Below are 18,079 nucleotides of genomic sequence, written 5' to 3' on the forward strand. Positions count from 1 at the left end.
GAGCAGACTAAAAAATAAGGGTTAAGGAACTTGTCCACTGAAGTGAAAATTGCAGAAAATGCTATTACCAAGCTCAAAGCATTATGGAGGTATGCATTTAGCCTTTCACTTTGCCCTGATACACAGCTAATGGTACAGAGCTGCAATGGTTTTAGAATAAGAAGGACACACGATTTTCTATGGCCACTAAGCTTCCTGAGAGTTTCATCCAGGGTTTCTTGGTGGGTTTTGAATAGCACTATAAATAAGGAAACATAATCACTCTAATTGTATTCCTTCCCTGTTCATCAACCCCTGCCAGCTTTGAACCAACACGGAACCTGAAATGAGATGGTCCCATTTTACACACAGAGGCATTTCCCAAATAAAGGTAATATATGGACTTAGAGTCCGATGACAGTTCTTTATAGTATAGGTCCCTCTATGTGTGTAATGCCTAATGCTCTAAGATCCAGGTTAAATGATCTTATTTACCGACATATGGCACCCAATCTACCTTTCTCATATTTGGGTTAAAGCTTAGGTTTGTTCTTGTCAATCTATTCAGTACTAATTCAGTACATTTACCTTCCTTCTCTTGAACTTCCCAGTCTTGGCAAGTCATCATCACTATCGTATCGTCTTGGATTGTCGAAAAAGTAAGCTCTGGAACTGTAATTGTGACTATTTATCATGCCAGCAGGTGCCTGTGAACAAAGTATTAAATAGCATAATGAATGTTTCTTTTCAACTAAGAAAGGAGGCTGAGATCTAGAATGCTTTTTAGTTTTAAGCTTTGCCCCCCAAACCCCCAGAAAATTGATATAAACTTTCCATTATTTTTATAAAAATAAGGGGAACAGGCATTGGGGAATATTATGATATCATACCAAATTCTGGTTTAATCTCTGCGCCCGGAAAAAGAGTACCACTGACCATGCTGGCACATGTTCCCACAGAAAGAGGACCATTCCAAATACTATATACTCTTCTCCACTTATGTCTTCTAGATGAGCCTGTAAACAGAGTATGACAGGGCCATTTTTAAACCTGTTTTTTTGTATAAGCAGTCACAATTTGCTTCAGGTAGGGTAAGTTAAAACACACCAACTATAGGCACATAAATTTCTAAATTCATTTTCCATAGTTTGTGGTTTTATGTCCTTTAAAGGACATAAAAATGCTTTGATGTTAAGTAAAAGAAAAAGCTATTAACTTTTTGGTTGTGAAAATATTTTTAATATATGGGTAAGTTGAAATTATCTCATTTCTAGACTCCAAAGTCTGAAGAGAGTTATAAAAGAGAGGACTGGTTCTAGCTACTACATAGCAAACCTAATAGCACCTACTGAGTTACACCTGTAGAGAAATGTCACATGTTAAGTAGCTCAGCCCCACTACTATTTAAAAATATGCTTTGGGGCAAAAAAAGAAAGAATGCTTTGGGGCCTAAACTTCATATTCAATTTGCTTTTATTCTGCTAGATGTTGGGTGAGAGAAGAGGCAAAAGGAGTGAAGAGAATCTGCCAGCTGGAACTACAGGTGAAAATTCCCTTACTGAGGAAGGAAAAAAAAAAAAAACTAAGAGAATTCATTTTCTTTAGAAAGGTAACTGAAATTCTGATAAAATGATATTCCAGAATGTCTTAAATTCAGCACAAAGTTATATTAATGTAAAGACATGACATGAAGCTATGTCAAACTGAACTTTTAGGAGGGGGACAGAGAAAGCTGGGATTAAATGTGATAGCTAGAGCACCAGGAATTACTAGAACAAGCATCTGGACACCCAGAAACTATGAATGCTCTCCCATGATCGTGACTGATAATACCAGATTTTCAGAAAAGATCCTTATTTAAGTATCTAAAACCAAACCAAATATTTAGGTTATATGTAGGTCTTTGGTTTGAGAGAATAAATTTCATCCTAACAGGTTAAAAATATACCCATATTCACTAGCTAATGACAGGCAGTCAATTTAGCTAGAGATAGTTCAACACTATCCTTGAAAAAAAAACAGTAAAATATAGGGTTATGACCAATAAATAGGTTTATGGCCCTATTAGTGTTATCCACAAAAAGAAAAGAAAATACTCCTTTGGGAGAAGTTTTCTCTGAAGAATGATTTTAAGTGACACATGTAAATGAGGACTTTTAAGCATAAACTTTTTTTTTTAAGATTTTTATTTATTTATTTGACAGAGAGAGATCACAAGTCAGCAGAGAGGCAGGCAGAGAGAGGAGGAAGCAGGCTCCCCGCTGAGCAGAGAGCCCGATGTGGGGCTTGATCCTAGGACCCTAGGATCATGACCTGAGCCAAAGGCAGAGGCTTTAACCCACTGAGCCACCCAGGCGCCCCAATTAAGCATAAACTTTAAGTATGGTTATTGTTATAGCCAGAGGTAAATGTTTGGAAGTCAAACACTTAAAATATTCTCTTAGTTAATGCTAATTTCATTATTATATTATTAGATTAGCAATACATGGTAGCTACTTACCTTATCTGAAAGATTATCCCAGCCATAATTAAATGGACTTTCTAATGTATCCTGAGATATGGTGATCACCACCAAATTATAACAAGCTCTTGAAGAGTAGAGAAGAATGACTACAGAGCCTACGACAACGGTCTGGCACAGAGACATACCCTAGAAGAGATAAAACTCGTCATCATGGCACTCCACACGTTTGTCACAAGCTGTTCATCCACATTCAACAGAGTCACCACTTGCAGTGGTGAGCTCGCTGAGTGAGCACTTGGTGGAATAAACTCTTGGTTATCCTCCTTTGCAATTCCTATCCTTAGAACCACTTGTGTTTAAACTACCCTATTAATTCAAATAAGTTATTTGCCAACTTGGCCAATGGTAGCTGGAGGAAGATTTTGTCCTGCCATGATTACCTTACTCCCTTAAGTAATATGTGAATAAATAAATTGGTGAAATCGATATTAATTAAGAGAAGTAGTTTAATCGTAATGAGAAAAGAATGGGAAATAGAAGAAAAAGAAATAGAAATAGAGGAAATTCCATTTCATACACTTAATTTCTAATGAGATACAAAATTAGAATAGAAATACAGCTCCTATGTTATTTGCTTCATTCTATTAAAGAGTTGATGTTAGTCCCTTATTGAAGTCATTATGTTGACAACAAAATGATGTTGGCACTCAAATGCACTTTCAAATCCACAATATTTTAATAGCAAGACTTCTGTTGTTTCCCCAAATAGAAAACCTTATAATTTATTACTTAGTCACAATTTCATAGTCACACTCAACTTGACTGTGTATTCTGGAAAAAGGTGCAGTATCACCTTTTTACAAGGATTATTAATCTGGGGTCGATATTTCAATATAATTGGTTTCCTTTGTAATCCTATTTATCTTATGCATTAAAAACATTATTCTGAGAAGTGACACAATTGCCAAAGAGACGTACTGCAAAAAACACCCAGTGTGGTGTTTTGGAAGTTTGTGTTCTGGTTGTCACATGATGGCATTTAGCACACAAGGGCAGGGGAGGCTAGATGATCCGCAATTCACAGGAGAGTTCTCCACATGAGAAAATTCCTCTCTAAACTTCTCTAACTTTCCAGGGTCCTCTTAGAAATTCATGAAGATGAAAAACCTGTTTGTAATGATCTGGGCTAAAACCCAATTGTTTTATATATAAACAATGTTTATGTTTGTATAGTTTGAATAGATGCCAACATTTCCAGACATACATATAACATGTAAACTGAGGGAAATTTGTAATTCGTTTTGTTCAGAACTTTATCAAGAATGGCCAAAATTTGGGAAATTGTGATACAGACAGCAATACTGTGTGTGGTGTGTAAGGCACCAACACAATACCCTGTAACAGTCTGTGTTTGTAGCTGTCCCATTCAGTTTCTGTGTACAAATAACAAGCATCTGACTAGTACATCATGCCCCCAAATTTACATATTGAAATATTGGTCAATTGCTTTCCTTTTATTTCCTATTTATACCCAGGGCAATTATGTTGAATTTTTGAAGTTATGTGTGTAGGCAGATTAATAAATTGTTAATTGCAGGATAGAAAGAGTTTATTAAAAATACTTATCAGAGGGTTGTGCTGGGTTTGATAGGATTGAGAACCATTATTGTAACTTACTTCTTTATATATAAGAACAACACATTTTAGGGGCATATGAGAAGAAGGAGAACTAAAAGATAAAAGATACCTTGAAAGATGTTGAGAGAGTACCTTTTTAAACTTAGTCACTAATATAACAAAAAGTGTGTGTGAAAATAAATAAAACCCTAGCAAGATTAAAATTCTCTAAAGTCAAGTCTAAAATTTTCTATGGTGTGCATTTTTATTTTTGTGAATCCCCCCAAAAACTGTTAATAAAAAAGCTAATCTAAAATCAATCCAGATCCAATTTTAGAAGTACTGTATTATTAAAGAAACATTGAGTAACAAAAACTTAAAATGCTGTAAGCATTACCATTCTTTAAAATAATCATAAGTAACTTTACAGAGGAATAAAATGACCACTAAATGGGCTTGATCCCAGACATAATATAGAGAGAGATTCTGCTCATACTTATGAGTACTATAAAAACTAAAAAAAAAAAAAAAAAAAAAAAAAAAAAGATTACTAGAAAAGAGCAAAGAATCAATAACACTGAGGTAATTAATAAAACAAGATTACAGACAAATTACATACATATAACAATGAAAGAAGCCCACTAATTTAGAAAACAAAAGAAGATTCTTCCTGCAAAACACAGAATTACAAAACAAAACAAAGCAAAAAAGGATTCTGCAACATGGAAGCTGTTGTCAAAAGCTAAAGAAAATCTTCCTAAAATGGATAGAGTCGTAACATACAATTCCACTCAGGAGCAGTCCTCAAGATCTTATTTTCCCTTCCTGTATCCCTGCACTTTTTCGGAAATTCCACACCAGACAAGGAAAGAAGAGTTACACCTCACTCCAGGATGCCTATTATTAATATATTGGTATGTATATCATTGACTATAGTTCAATTTTGTTTACAGGTATTTTTAAATGCAGGTATGCAGAAATTTCAACTTATCATTCACTGAGTTTTGTTTGACAAATGTGTATACGCCAATACAACCCAAATTTCTACCAAAATAGAGAACATTGCCATCACTCCAGAAAGTTCCTCATACCTCTTCCCCATCAGCCAAACCCTCAAAGGCATATACTCTCCTGCTTCTGTTTTTATAACTTAGTTCTGAACTTCAAATAAATGGGACCATTGAATATGAACTCTTTTGTAGGTTTCATTCAGTCAGCGTAATGTTTTCTGCTTCATGCATGTTGTTGGATGTTTCAGTAGTTTGGTCTTTGTATTGCTCAGGTGGTTGATTAGAATGACCAACTCCTCCTGGTTTGCTCAAGAGTTTCCTAGTTTTAGCACTGAAAGTTCCACATCCCAGAAAACTTCTCAGCCCCAGAGAAACCAGGACAGTTGACCACACTAATTCTACTAATTAGATGAAATTGTTTATATGAGAGTTTCATCTGTTGATGCACAGTTTCTACAAACATTCTTATACAAGTAGTTTTGTGGACATGTCCTTTCACTTCTTTGTGGTAAATACCTAAAAATGGAATTACTGGGTCATATGGTAGGTATAAGTTCAGCTGTATAACAAACTGCCAGATCTTTTTCCAAGATGGAGGTACACTTTTACACTTCCAACAAAGTACGAGAGTTCCAGTTGCTCCACATCCTAGAGAACAATAGGGGTTTTCAAGCTCTCTAATTTTAGCCATGCTGGTAGATGTATAGTTGTATCTCATTTTGGTTTTAATTTGCATTTCCCCAACAACTTATTGGCCATTTGTATATCTTCTTTGTGAAAAATCTAGTCATATCTTTGACCACTTCTAAATTGGGTTATCTTTTTTTTTTTTTTTGAGTTGTAGAAGATCTCTATATATGCTGGAAATGAGTTCCTTGTCAGAAATATGTATTGCAAATATTATCTTGAAGTCTGTGCTTTGCATTTGCATTTTCTTAGTCTTTTCTTTGGATGAGAAATTCAAACTTTTAATTAAGCTTAATTTATCAATTTATTCCTTCTGAATACTTTCTATGACCTAAGAGATCTTTGCTTATTCCCAAGTTATAAAGAAGTTTTTCTGTGTTTACTTCTAAAAGCTTTGGAGTTTTTTCATTTATATTTAGGTCTATGATCCATTTAAAAATTTTCTTGTATGAGTATAGTATGAAATGAAGTTAGGGGTTCATTTTATTTCATTTAGATACTCAGTTTTTACAGCCTCATTTGTTGAAAAGCTCCCATTTTCCCTTCAGATTGCTTTAGCACCTTTGTCATAAATCAAAAGACCTTATAAGTGTGAATTGATTTCTAGCTTTCTATTCTGTTCCATTGCTCTGTTTGCCTCTTTTATGCTAGTCACACAGTCTTAATTATTGTAGCTTTATACTAAATTTCAAAGCCATGTAGTGTAAGTCCCTGCTTTTTCAGGGTTTCTTTCTGCATTGTTTAATATAATAGCCATTAGCTTCATGTGAGTATTTACATTTAAATTAAATTATATTATTTATTTACTTGAGAGAGAGAACACGCACACACACATGAGGGGCAAGAAGGGGCAGAGGGAGCAGTGGGAGAACCAGAGAGCCCACCAAGCAGGAAGCCTAACATGGAGCTTGATCAGGTTCTGATCTCATCAGGATCTTGAGATCAGAACTGAGCCAAAGGCAGATACTTAACTGACTGAGCCACCCAGGCACTTCCTGTAAGGGACTCTTAACTATAGGGAACATACTGTGAGTGACTGGAGGGGAGGTGGGTGGGGGAGATGGGGTAACTGCATGATGGACATCAAGGAAGGCGTGTGATATAATGAGCACTGAGTGTTATATGCATTTGATGAATCACTGAACTCTACCTCTAAAAGTTAGTAATATATTATATGTTAATTAATTGAATTTAACTAAAAAATTTAAAAATTAAATTATCAAATCCTCTTTCACAATAGCAACATTTCAAGTGCACAGTAGTTACATATGGCTTGTTACAATACTGAATAAGGCAGATATAAAATATTTTCATCATCACACAAAGTTCTACTAGGAAGCACTACCTTAAAAGTATTTTTAGGTCTTTTTCATTTTCACATACATTTAAAAATAAAATTGCCAATTTCTGTTTTTAAGAACCTCATGGTAGAATTATGATTAGGATTGGTTTGAATCTGTAGATCATTTTGGGAGGAATTGCCATCTTAACCATACTGCATCTTCCAATCCACGAACAATGGTCTCCACTGATTTAAGTCTTCTTTAGTTTCTGTCAGCAGTATTTTGTAGTTTTCAGTATAGAGGTATTGTTTTTTGGAAAATTTGTTCTAAGTATTTTGGGTTTTTTGATGCTAATATAAATGGGGTTAGTTTTTTGAATTTCATCTTCTAACTGTCTGCTCTTGATATATATATAAATACAATATAATTTTGTATTTTGACCTTGTATCCTGAGAACTTGATACATTCAAAGTTCTAGTAGTTATCTAGTTATTTAAATATTAAATTTTAAAAGATGTTTTATATAAACAATTCTGTTGTCTGCACTTAGAGACATTTTTACTTTTTTATTTCCAATTTTATAACTTTTGTTTCTTTATTTTTGTTTGTTTTCTTGGAATATTGAATAGAAATGGTGAGAATGGGCATCCTTGCTTTGTTTCCAATTCTAGGGACAAAATAATACTTTAAGTATGATATTGATTGTAGGTATTTATAGAAGGTATTTTATCAGATTGAGGAGTATTCCTAGTATTCTTTATATTCTTTATTCTGTTTTTTTTTTTTTATCATGGAGGGTGCTAAATTTTGTCAAATGCTTTTTCTACATCTATTCAATTTATTATTTTTTTTCTCTTTGTTTTCTTAATGTAGTGAATTAAACTGATTGGTTTTTAAATGTTAAACCAATGTTGCATTCCTGTGATAAATTCTACTTGGTCATGATTTATTATTCTTTTTATATGTTGCTTAGATTCTGCTTCTTTAAGTATAAGGGACACTAGTTTGTAATTTTTATTTGTTTTGTAAATCTTTGTCAAGTTTTGGTATCAGTAATGCTGTCCTCATTATGTACGTTGGAAAATGTTCCTTCCTTCTCTATTTTCAAAAGAATTTGTTTAATATTGCTATTATTATTTTTTTAAATATTTGATAAAATTAACCAGTGAAACCATCTAGCCCTAGAGTTTTCTTTGAGGGAAATTTCTGATAACAACTTAGATTTCCTTAAGAAAATTAAGGGCTATTCAGATTTTATATTTTGTCTTCTAACAATTTGTTAAGTTGTATTTTTAAAGTAATTTGTCCATTTCCTCTAAGTTGTCAGATTTACCCACAAAGCATTGTTCATAACCTTCCTTTATTTTTCTTTTAATGCCTAGTAAGATCTATAGTGATATTCCCTCTTTCATTCATGGTATTGGCAGTTTGTATTTTCACTCTGCTTTTTTCTGTACATGAAATTTTTTTATCTATTTACAGAATTAACTTTTGGCTTTAATTTCTTTATTGTTAGTTTTCTGATTCACTTATTTCTATTATCTTTATTATTGCAGTCCTTCCACTTATTTTGTCTCTCTCTCTTTTTAAAAATTTTCCTAGTTTCCCCTTGTAGTTTCTTTCTTTCTTTCTTTTTTTTTAAAGATTTTATTTATTTATTTGACAGACAGAGATCACAAGTAGGCAGAGAGGCAGGCAGAGAGAGAGAGAGAGGAGGAAGCAGGCTCCCTGCCGAGCAGAGAGCCCGATGCGGGGCTCGATCCCAGGACTCTGGGATCATGACCTGAGCCAAAGGCAGAAGCTTTAACCCACTGAGCCACCCAGGTGCCCCTCCCCTCATAGTTTCTAAGGTGAAATCTTAGGTCACAATTTTATATATTTCTTCTATTCTAATATATAGTACTTAAAGTTATATTTTTCTCTTCAAGCACTATTTTAGCAGCATCCTACAATTTTTGGTGTATTATATTTTATTATCCTATATGAAATTTTTCTTTTTCTTTCTTTTTTTTTTTTTTTTAAGATTTTACTTATTTGTCAGAGATAGAGCACAAACAGTGGGAGTTGCAAAGAGGGAGAACCAGGCTCCCTGCTGAGTAAGGAGCCTAGTGCAGGACTTGATCCCAGGACTCTGGGATCATGACCCGAGCCAAAGGCAGATGCTTAACCAATGAGCCACACAGGCATCCCTATATGAAATATTTTCTAATTTCCTTTGTGATGCTCAACTGGAAGAAATGTGTGTTCTCCAGTTAGTGAGAGTCAATTAGCTTAAGGGTGTCGATAGTACTGTTCAGATTTTTTTGTACTGATTCCTTGTTTTATCAATTGTTGAGGATGGGGCATCACAATCTCCAAATATAAGTATACAGATTCCTTCCCCTTTATTTCTTACTATTTGGTAAATCTTTTTTCTGCTTTATTTCCTAGTATTTTGGCTTCATGTGTACATTTTTAATTTAAATTCAATTAGCGAACATATAGTACATCATTAGTTTCAGATGTAGAGTTCAATAATTCATCAGTTGCTTATAACACCCAGTGCTCATCACATCACGTGCCCTCTTTAATGCCCATATTTATAATTTTTATGTCTTTCTGATGAACTGTATCTTTTTATATTTGGTAATACTCTTTGCTTCCTGATGAAAGGTATCTTTCATCTGGTAATACTCTGTCTTTAAGTCTATTTTATCTGATATTAAAAGGCCTTCTACCCTTATACTAAATGCGTAGTATATTAGTTTCCATCTATTTATTTTTGACTTATATCTTTTTTTATATTTAAAGTGACATTTTGACAGTCTCTACTTTTTAATGGGAGTGTTTAGTCCATTAACATTGAATACAACTGGTGATATGTTTGGATTTAGATTTTACATTTTACTGTTTGTTTTCTGTTGGTCCCTCTTGTGTTTTGTTGTTGGTATTGTTTTTTCTCTGTCTCTTATTTCTTGTGTTCTTTTGTGTTAATTGAATATTTTTAAGAATTCCATTTTAACTTATCTATTGGATTTTTAACTACACTTCGCTAGTTTTTGTTTGTTTTGTTTTGCCTAAAGTGATTGCTCTAGGGCAGCAGTTCTTAAAAAGTGTGTTCCAGTGACCTTAAGATTAAAATCAATATGATTAAAAATACTGAGATGTTATTTACCTATTGTACTCTAATTCTTTTTAGAACACACAGCAGGCTACATGATAAGTGATGTCAACATTTTGTGTACATGTGTATTCTTGTGTTTTCTAGAATTCCTGTTATAATAGAATTAAGGTATAAATATGTGCACTTTCAGAGATGAACTCAGCGTGTTCTCTTACTTTTACTGGGCTCTTACTAGTTTTCTTTGGTTATACCTGTCATATCTGTTGAAACCTTATTATCATCCAATGTGTAGTTATTTTGAAATCTTGTATCTCCATGGAAATATCAGGAATAGGTATTCCTGATAGATTTGTTTTACAATATTTAAGAGCTTTAAAAAATTTAAAATTTGGGGCGCCTGGGTGGCTCAGTCCTTGAATGTCTGCCTTTGGCTCAGGTCGTGATCCCAGAATTCTGGGATTGAGCCCTGCCTCAGGCTCCCTGCTCAGAGGGAAGCCTGCTTCTCCCCTTGCCTGCTGCTCCCTCTCTGGCTGCCTCTCTCTGTCAAATAAATAAAATCTTTTTTAAAAAATTTAAAATTGGATATTAAATGCATTTTAGAAATTAATCACATTTTACTCTAAAGTGAAAACATATTTTTTCATAGTTAAGAATGGATTATTGACTTAAGAATGGGGAATTAGTTTTTAATGGATAAGAGTTTCAGTATGGGGTAATGAAATGTTCTGGAGATAGATGGTGGTGATGGTTGTATAACAATATGAACCTACCGAATGCCACTGAACTGTACACTTAAAAATGAGTAAAATGGTAACTTTTATGTTATGTATATTTTGCCACAATAAAAAAAATATTTCTCAACACACAATGACCCTGTTTACCTCTAAGATGCTGAGAAAGTTGAAAGTGATTAGAATTCTCTGACTCAATAATGAAAAGAATCTACCTCAAAGGAACTGGAAGAAACTGACTTGTTTTATCAAATAAAATGTGATGAAAACTATCTTTCAATTATCAACATTGGATAATTTACCTTATCGTGTCTTCTATGAGAGAAGCTTTTTGAATAGTATTATGGCCCAATGAGGCTGCAGCATCATTTTGAGACCAGTCGATCAGAGTTTAAAAGCAAAAGGAACTGAAAATTTAAACGCAGGTGTGGTGAGCACTTTAAATACCAAAAATTGTTTTTATAACTTTCCAAACTAGGGATGAAAAAGCCATTCAAACATTTCACAGACTACAGTATTATATTGCTCTAATATATGGCATTGGCTATCCATTGGCTGAGAAACCACACATGGTAGCTGAGAAACCAGTAAAGTCTTAATACAGCTGACATTGCTGAATGCCTACTGGATAGGAAGTCCATTCAAGAAATTATGGCATTGCCTTTTTCCAATAATACAGAAACTCACTGATTTAAAGATTTAACTGAAAACAAGGAGTGATTAAATATCTTGTCTACAGATTTATATTTTTGTCTTACAAATAAATTTTGTTTCTATTTGTTTGGTGTCAGCCCCAGTTAATCATCCAGGGAGATATTCTTTTATCTTAATGTCTGAGAAGAAACATAAGTGGCTACAATATCCAAAGTGTTGAAAACTCTTCTGATTGATTATTGTGGATCAACTGTGTTGATATGTTCACTAATGGTACAAAAGCAATGGTAATAAAATGTCTGGGCCTTAGCACAAATCAAAGCAGTGGCACCAAATTGTATCATATTCTTTACTGCCATGTGTTCCCAATTAAAAAAGAAGGTCAGTTTCATTTAAGAATATCCTTGATGAAGCAGTGAAAATATTTATTAGTCACCAACCCTTGAGTATGTGTCTATTTAATACTCTGTGTGATTAGATGAGCTATTTAAAGCAATTCTCCTGCATGCTGAAGTATAGTGGTTGTCTTGAGTCAAAGCACTTATGTGGTTGTTTGACTTGTGAGCAGAAGTAGCCACTTTTCTCACAGAACACCATTTTTGACTTAACATACAACTATGGAAGACAAACGATGGTTACTCAGACTTGGTTGTTGGGTATACATTCTTTTGAAAATAAATGAAATGAGACTTTCACTTCAAGGAAAATAACCAACACTATTGCCAACAGTGAAATATAAATTTTCAAATTAAAATTAGAATTTTTGAAAACTTGTAAGCACTTTTGTTCATAGTAAGACTGGCATGGAAGCTTCTGAAAATTTAAAAGCTTTTCTGATGAGATTGGAGGTGATATTAAGGTGATTTTGAATATGGTCCAATGAAATGTATCATCATTTTGAAGATCTGTGACCACTCTCTTTCAATGATCCATGCATGATGTTACAAATCATTCAAAGGGCAAGTTAGACCAATGGTAGTACAGAAAGTCCACTAATATGGTTTTAGATTCCACATGGCAACTAACCTTTAAGAAACCTCCACTTCAGATGTTTGGTGTAGTATTAGAGAAGAATATCCACAATTATTTGAAAAGGTTATTAAAATTCTCTTCCATTTTTCAGCTACATATATGTGTGAGGATTTTCTTCATATACTTCAACCTAAATGACATACCACAACAGACTGAATGCAAAAGCAAACATGAAAATCCACCTGTCTTCCATTAAATTAGAAATTTAAGAGATTTACAAAAGGTAAAGCAATGTTGATCTTCTAATTTATTTTTGTTTTGGAAAACAATTATTTTTCATAAAAACATGTTAACACAATGGACTTGTTATTTTAAATGAATTAATAAATGAATATTTTTAGATTTTCTCAATTTTTATTTCTAATAATGAATATATAAGTAGATATAATCTATATAAACAATAGCTCTTTGGAGTTCTCAATAATTCTCAGGGTTGTAATTGAGTCTTGAGACTAAAAAGTCTGAGAACAACCACTCTAGAAATTATAATATATATCCTCAACTTTTCATGGTCTAAGTAAAGTTAATATCATATGACTTGAATTAAAATGTAAGGACTTTGTAACCATATGGATACATTTATCCCCTGTCCTTTAAGCTATAGTTGCTATGTGTTGTTATATACTATTATAGAGAATTATATATGTACATATGTAAACCTCTCATTATAAGTTTTGCTTTGCACAGTCATATTTCTTTTTTAGAAATTAAGAAATTATATTTACCCACATATTTACTATTTCTTGTATTCTTCATTCCTTCCTGAAGAGATGAAATTCAAGCTGACTTTATTTCCCTTCAGTCTGTAGAATTTTCTTAACATTTCTTGTAATGCAGGTCTCTTGGTAACTAACCCTCTTAGTTCTATTAGAAGATGATGTTTTTATATTTTCATCATTCTTTATATTCTTTATAGTTTGATTTGATACAGATTTCAGACTTGACCACATTTTTCCTTCAGTATGTTAAAGATGTTTCCATGTCTTCTGGTCTCCTTTATTTCTGATAAGTGATTTATCTTTTGAATCAATGTTCCCTTATGTAGGTGTCATTTTTCTCTGCTTTGAAGGTTTCCTTTTTAGTTTTGGTTTTAAGAACTTTGATTATAAGGAATGTAGGTGAGACTTTCTTTATCCTAATTGGGGTTGCTGAGCTTCATGAAACTGTAAATTTATGTCTTTCATCAAAATTGGAAAATTTCACTCATTATTTCTTCAAATATTTTTTCCCAACCTCATTTTCTCTCTCTTTTCCTTTGGGGATTCCACCTACACTTACTTAGGTCCTGAGATTGTGTTCATTTTATTATCTTCTTTACCCTCACCCTCCTCGATTCTTCAAATTGGATACTTTCTGTTGATTTAAGTTCATTGACTTTTTCTTCTTTCCTCTCCTATCTGCTGTTAAGTCACCCAACTGGTGACTTTTTAATTTTAAATATTGATTTTTTAATTCTAGAATTTCTTTTTATAGTTTGTATTTCTCCTGAGATTTCCTATTTATTTATCAAAGTATATTTTCCTTAAGCATACTTGAACATATGATAAAATCTTTGTCTGATATAGCCAACATCTAAGTCATCTGGAAGGGGGAATTGTTGCCAATGATTGCTTTTTGCTTTTAGAGTATGAGTTGTATTTTTCCTGTTTCTTCATATAGCGAGTAACCTTGGATTGTTCTTTGGATCTTGCAAATGACATGTTTTAGAGAGTCTGGATTCTGTTATATTCTTCTGAAAAGTATTGATTTTTTTTTCTTTTTCTTTTTCTTTTTTAAAGCAAAATTTAACTCGGCTAGACTCAAATCCCAAACCATGTAATCATGGATGGCAGCTGAAATATCCTTAACTTTGATGCTTGAGTACTGTCCTGCTCATATGTAGTTCAGGTAACAGATAAAAATTTGGCAGAATTTGTCATCAGAATTTGTTGCTTCCTCTACCTGGGTGTTCTCTTCTTGATATTTCCCACATTTTCCATCTGTGGTAGTTACTTGAATTTTGTCTTCTGATTCTTCAAGCAAGTAAAACAGGTTTTCTCTTCAAGTTTTGGCTGCCCCATGGATGAGAACTTCCCTCAGGCTAGAAGCTGTAAAAAACAGGAAACTTACTCAATGTCATTTCCTTCTTCTAAGTGGTTGCTCTCCAGTGCCTTCAGTGTTTTTTATATTTTGTCCAGAATTTATCATTGCTATCTGTGGATGTTTTGTCCAATAGAAGCTACTCAGCCATTACCAGAAGCAGAATCCTACATATATTTTTTGAAACAATCTCGTAAATGCTATTTCCATTTGGAATTACAACGCCAAACTAAGCAACAATAAGAGAACAAAGGAATAGCAAAAACGCCAAACTAAACATCAATGATAAGAAAACAAAGTAATGGCAGTTAGTAAATTAAAAAATTTACAGTTAATCCTTTAACAACAGATTTGAACTGTATGGGTCCACTTATATACATTTTTTTTTGTGTTAATACTCAGTATTGTAAATGTATTTTCTCTTCCTTATGATTTTTTTAAAAGATTTTTTTTATTTATTCATTTGACAGAGAGAGAGCATGAGTGAGAGGACAAGCAGGGGGCAGAGTCAGAGGGAATGGGAGAAACAGGCTTGATCCCACGACCCCAGGATCATAACCTGAGCTGAAGGCAGACATTTAACCAACTGAGCCACCTAGGCACCCCTTACTTATGATCTTCTTAATAACATTTTCATTCCTCTAGTTTACTTTATTATAAGAAAACAGTATATAATACATATAATATACAAATAAAGTATGTGTTAATAAACTGTTTATATCAGTCAACAGTAGGCTATTAGTAAATTTTTGGGGAGTCAGTGTGTCACCTATACTTAAAAAGAAACAAAGGCATTAGAAGAAGTTTTGGGGGAGTCAAAAGTTATATGTGGATTTTTTTTTATTTTTAAAAAGATTTATTTATTTATGAGAGAGAGAGACAGCATATGAGTGGGGGAAAGGGGTAGAGGGAGAGTGAGAGAGAAATCTCAAGCAGACTCCCCGCTGAGCACAGAGTCCCAACACAGGGCTTGATCCCAGGACCCTGAGATCATGACTTGAGCCAAAATCAAGAGTCAACCACAGGCACACTGTCATACGTGGGTTTTATGTGGGGATCAGTGCCCCTAATCCCTCTGTTGTTCAAGGTTCAACAGAATTTTGATAATTTTAAGATCTAAACAGTTTCAAAAATAGTTTCATGCTGCAGAGACAAATTAGATTTCTGTCTCCTATGGATTTTTAAAAATGGGACAAGTGTGCAGTGGGTCTACTCAGCAACAGAATAAGAAGTAAGACTTGGGGTATAAGTACTGGAGTAATGAAGGCAGCAAAGTAAAGAAGTGACACAACTTAAGATGGATAGAGTAAAGCCTCATAATTCAGGAGAGAAATTATAGCAAAATATTGGGAAAGTGGTAATCATACCATTATAGAGGATGGTGCAGCCTCTATTCTCTAGCAGCATCCTCTCCAAATTCTGGTTAAATCATATTTCAGGGAGGTGGAAGAGAGACACCCATAGTATTTTAGCCTATTTCTTCAATTATGGCTTAAATTATCATAAACCACTGCCTGGGTTTTATAGGATCACCTTGTCTGCATATAAATGTCAGTAAAATTGAATGTTACTGTGTCTCTGCAAGATGCTGATGCTGTTTCCCATTCCAATACATTAAATTGATATGGATAAAGGATTGAGTGAACATTGGATACAAAGGTTTGCATAGTAATTAAAACAGGAATTCAGGAGAGAGAGAGAGAGAGAGAGAGAATGCATTGTTTGCAAATGGTTGACTGGGCTAGGAGACAAGCTGATCTAATACTAAGTATCAGACAATGATTCCTTTTACACTCTTACCTAAATATAAAATTGGGCATGTCCCTGACCAAAGAGATAAACCTAAAAGTTAAACTTTTATCTCCACCATGACTTTGAGTGGTCTTTTATACAGATAATCCCAACCTATCATTACAGGGACTAAGCATCAACATTGGTTTAAACTTTTTTGTGCTGATAAAGTTATTTTTTCCATTAAAAATGATATACGTTCTACATTCTTATAAATATTCTCTTTTTTTCTGAAATGGAAAGGAATATTAGAATAAAAACACTCTTATCAGCATGCATTTTATTTATTTATTTTTTAAAGATTTGGGGCACCTGGGTGGTTCAGTGGGTTAAGCCTCTACCTTCTGCTCAGGTCATGATCTCAGGGTCCTGGGATTGAGCCCCACATCAGGCTCTCTGCTCAGCAGGGAGCCTTCTCCCCCCCACGCCCCCCCCCGTCTCTTCCTGCCTCTCTGCCTACTTGTGATCTCTCTCTCTGTCAAATAAATAAATAAGAAAATTAAAAAAAATTAAAATTCATTTATTTGAGAGAGAGTGAATGTGAGTGCAAGCTGGGGGGAAGGGCAGATGGAGAGGGAGAAAGAGTCTTAAGCCTTGAGCCCAGAGCCAGAGCCTGGAGCACAGAGCACGGAGGCTGGAGGCTGGAGCCTGGAGCCCAGTGTGGGGCTCAGTCTCATGACCTTTAGATCACAGTCTGCAGTGAAACCAAGAGTTGGACACTAAACCAACTGTGCCACCCAGGAGCCCCATCAGTATGCATTTTAAAGTTCAAAGTTATGTTATAATTCTGGTAAAAATTAAATAAATTCAAACATACCACAGGAATCATAGAAATGAAGGCAAAGCAAACAGCAATAAAAAAAACCAATGGGAGAAAAAGACCAATACTAACACACAATCATATCAATAAATATAAACTATTTGTTTACCATTTGTTTCTTGTTTGTTTATCATATAAAGGATTTGTTAAAACCTCAACAGCTCTGTATTTTAAGTTAATGAGACACACTTGAAATGTTAGCAATAAATAAAAAGTTAAGATAGCATCATCTATTATGAAAATGCAAATAAAAGGAAATAGAGATTGTAATAAAAGATATAAGAGATTTCAGAACAAAATATGCCTATGATTAAAAATGCCATTACATTATTTCAACAATATTTGATCTACGAATTTTGAAGGGAAGCTAGTTAAATATTAGATGAAATGTAACCTATTAGAGACTTCAACTCTTATTAAAGGCTGTGTGGAATGATACATAAATAAGGTGGAATCGTGTAAAATTAGAATAAAATATTTAAATAAAATATTAAAAAGAGAAATTCACTTCTTCAATGATTCTTACTCTTTTTTGAATCACTGTTCCTTTTGAGAATTTGATTACATGTATAGGACCCCCTTCCAGATAAATTTGCCAACAATTTCAAGAATTCAAGAACTTCCTGAAACTATATTTACTTCCTGAAACTAAAACTGTATTATCCCTTAGTACATGTTAGGATCATAATAGCTAACATTTAAAAGCACTTCTCAAGTGCTAGGTGGTATGCTAAGCACTTTATATAAAATTTCATTTATAACCACTTTACAAGATACTACCTTGCCCTGATAATGACCCATATGAGCAACACTATCATTATTCCCATTT

General features: G+C 33.7%; 1 protein-coding gene across 1 annotated transcript in view; it reads right to left on the bottom strand.

The window, feature by feature from the left end:
- Positions 1-18,079, bottom strand: part of GPR137C (G protein-coupled receptor 137C) — a 65,365-nt gene that overhangs the window by 3,231 nt on the left and 44,055 nt on the right. Inside the window, exons 4-6 of the mRNA XM_032871101.1 lie at positions 2,480-2,629; positions 870-995; positions 568-686 (exon numbers count right to left, since the gene is read on the bottom strand). Coding sequence (XP_032726992.1) covers positions 568-686; positions 870-995; positions 2,480-2,629 — 395 coding nt within the window. The remainder of the gene's footprint in view (positions 1-567; positions 687-869; positions 996-2,479; positions 2,630-18,079) is intronic.

Source organism: Lontra canadensis, unplaced genomic scaffold, assembly GCF_010015895.1.
Source record: "Lontra canadensis isolate GAN:19392208 unplaced genomic scaffold, GSC_riverotter_1.0 scaffold42, whole genome shotgun sequence".
Lineage (NCBI taxonomy): Eukaryota > Metazoa > Chordata > Mammalia > Carnivora > Mustelidae > Lontra > Lontra canadensis.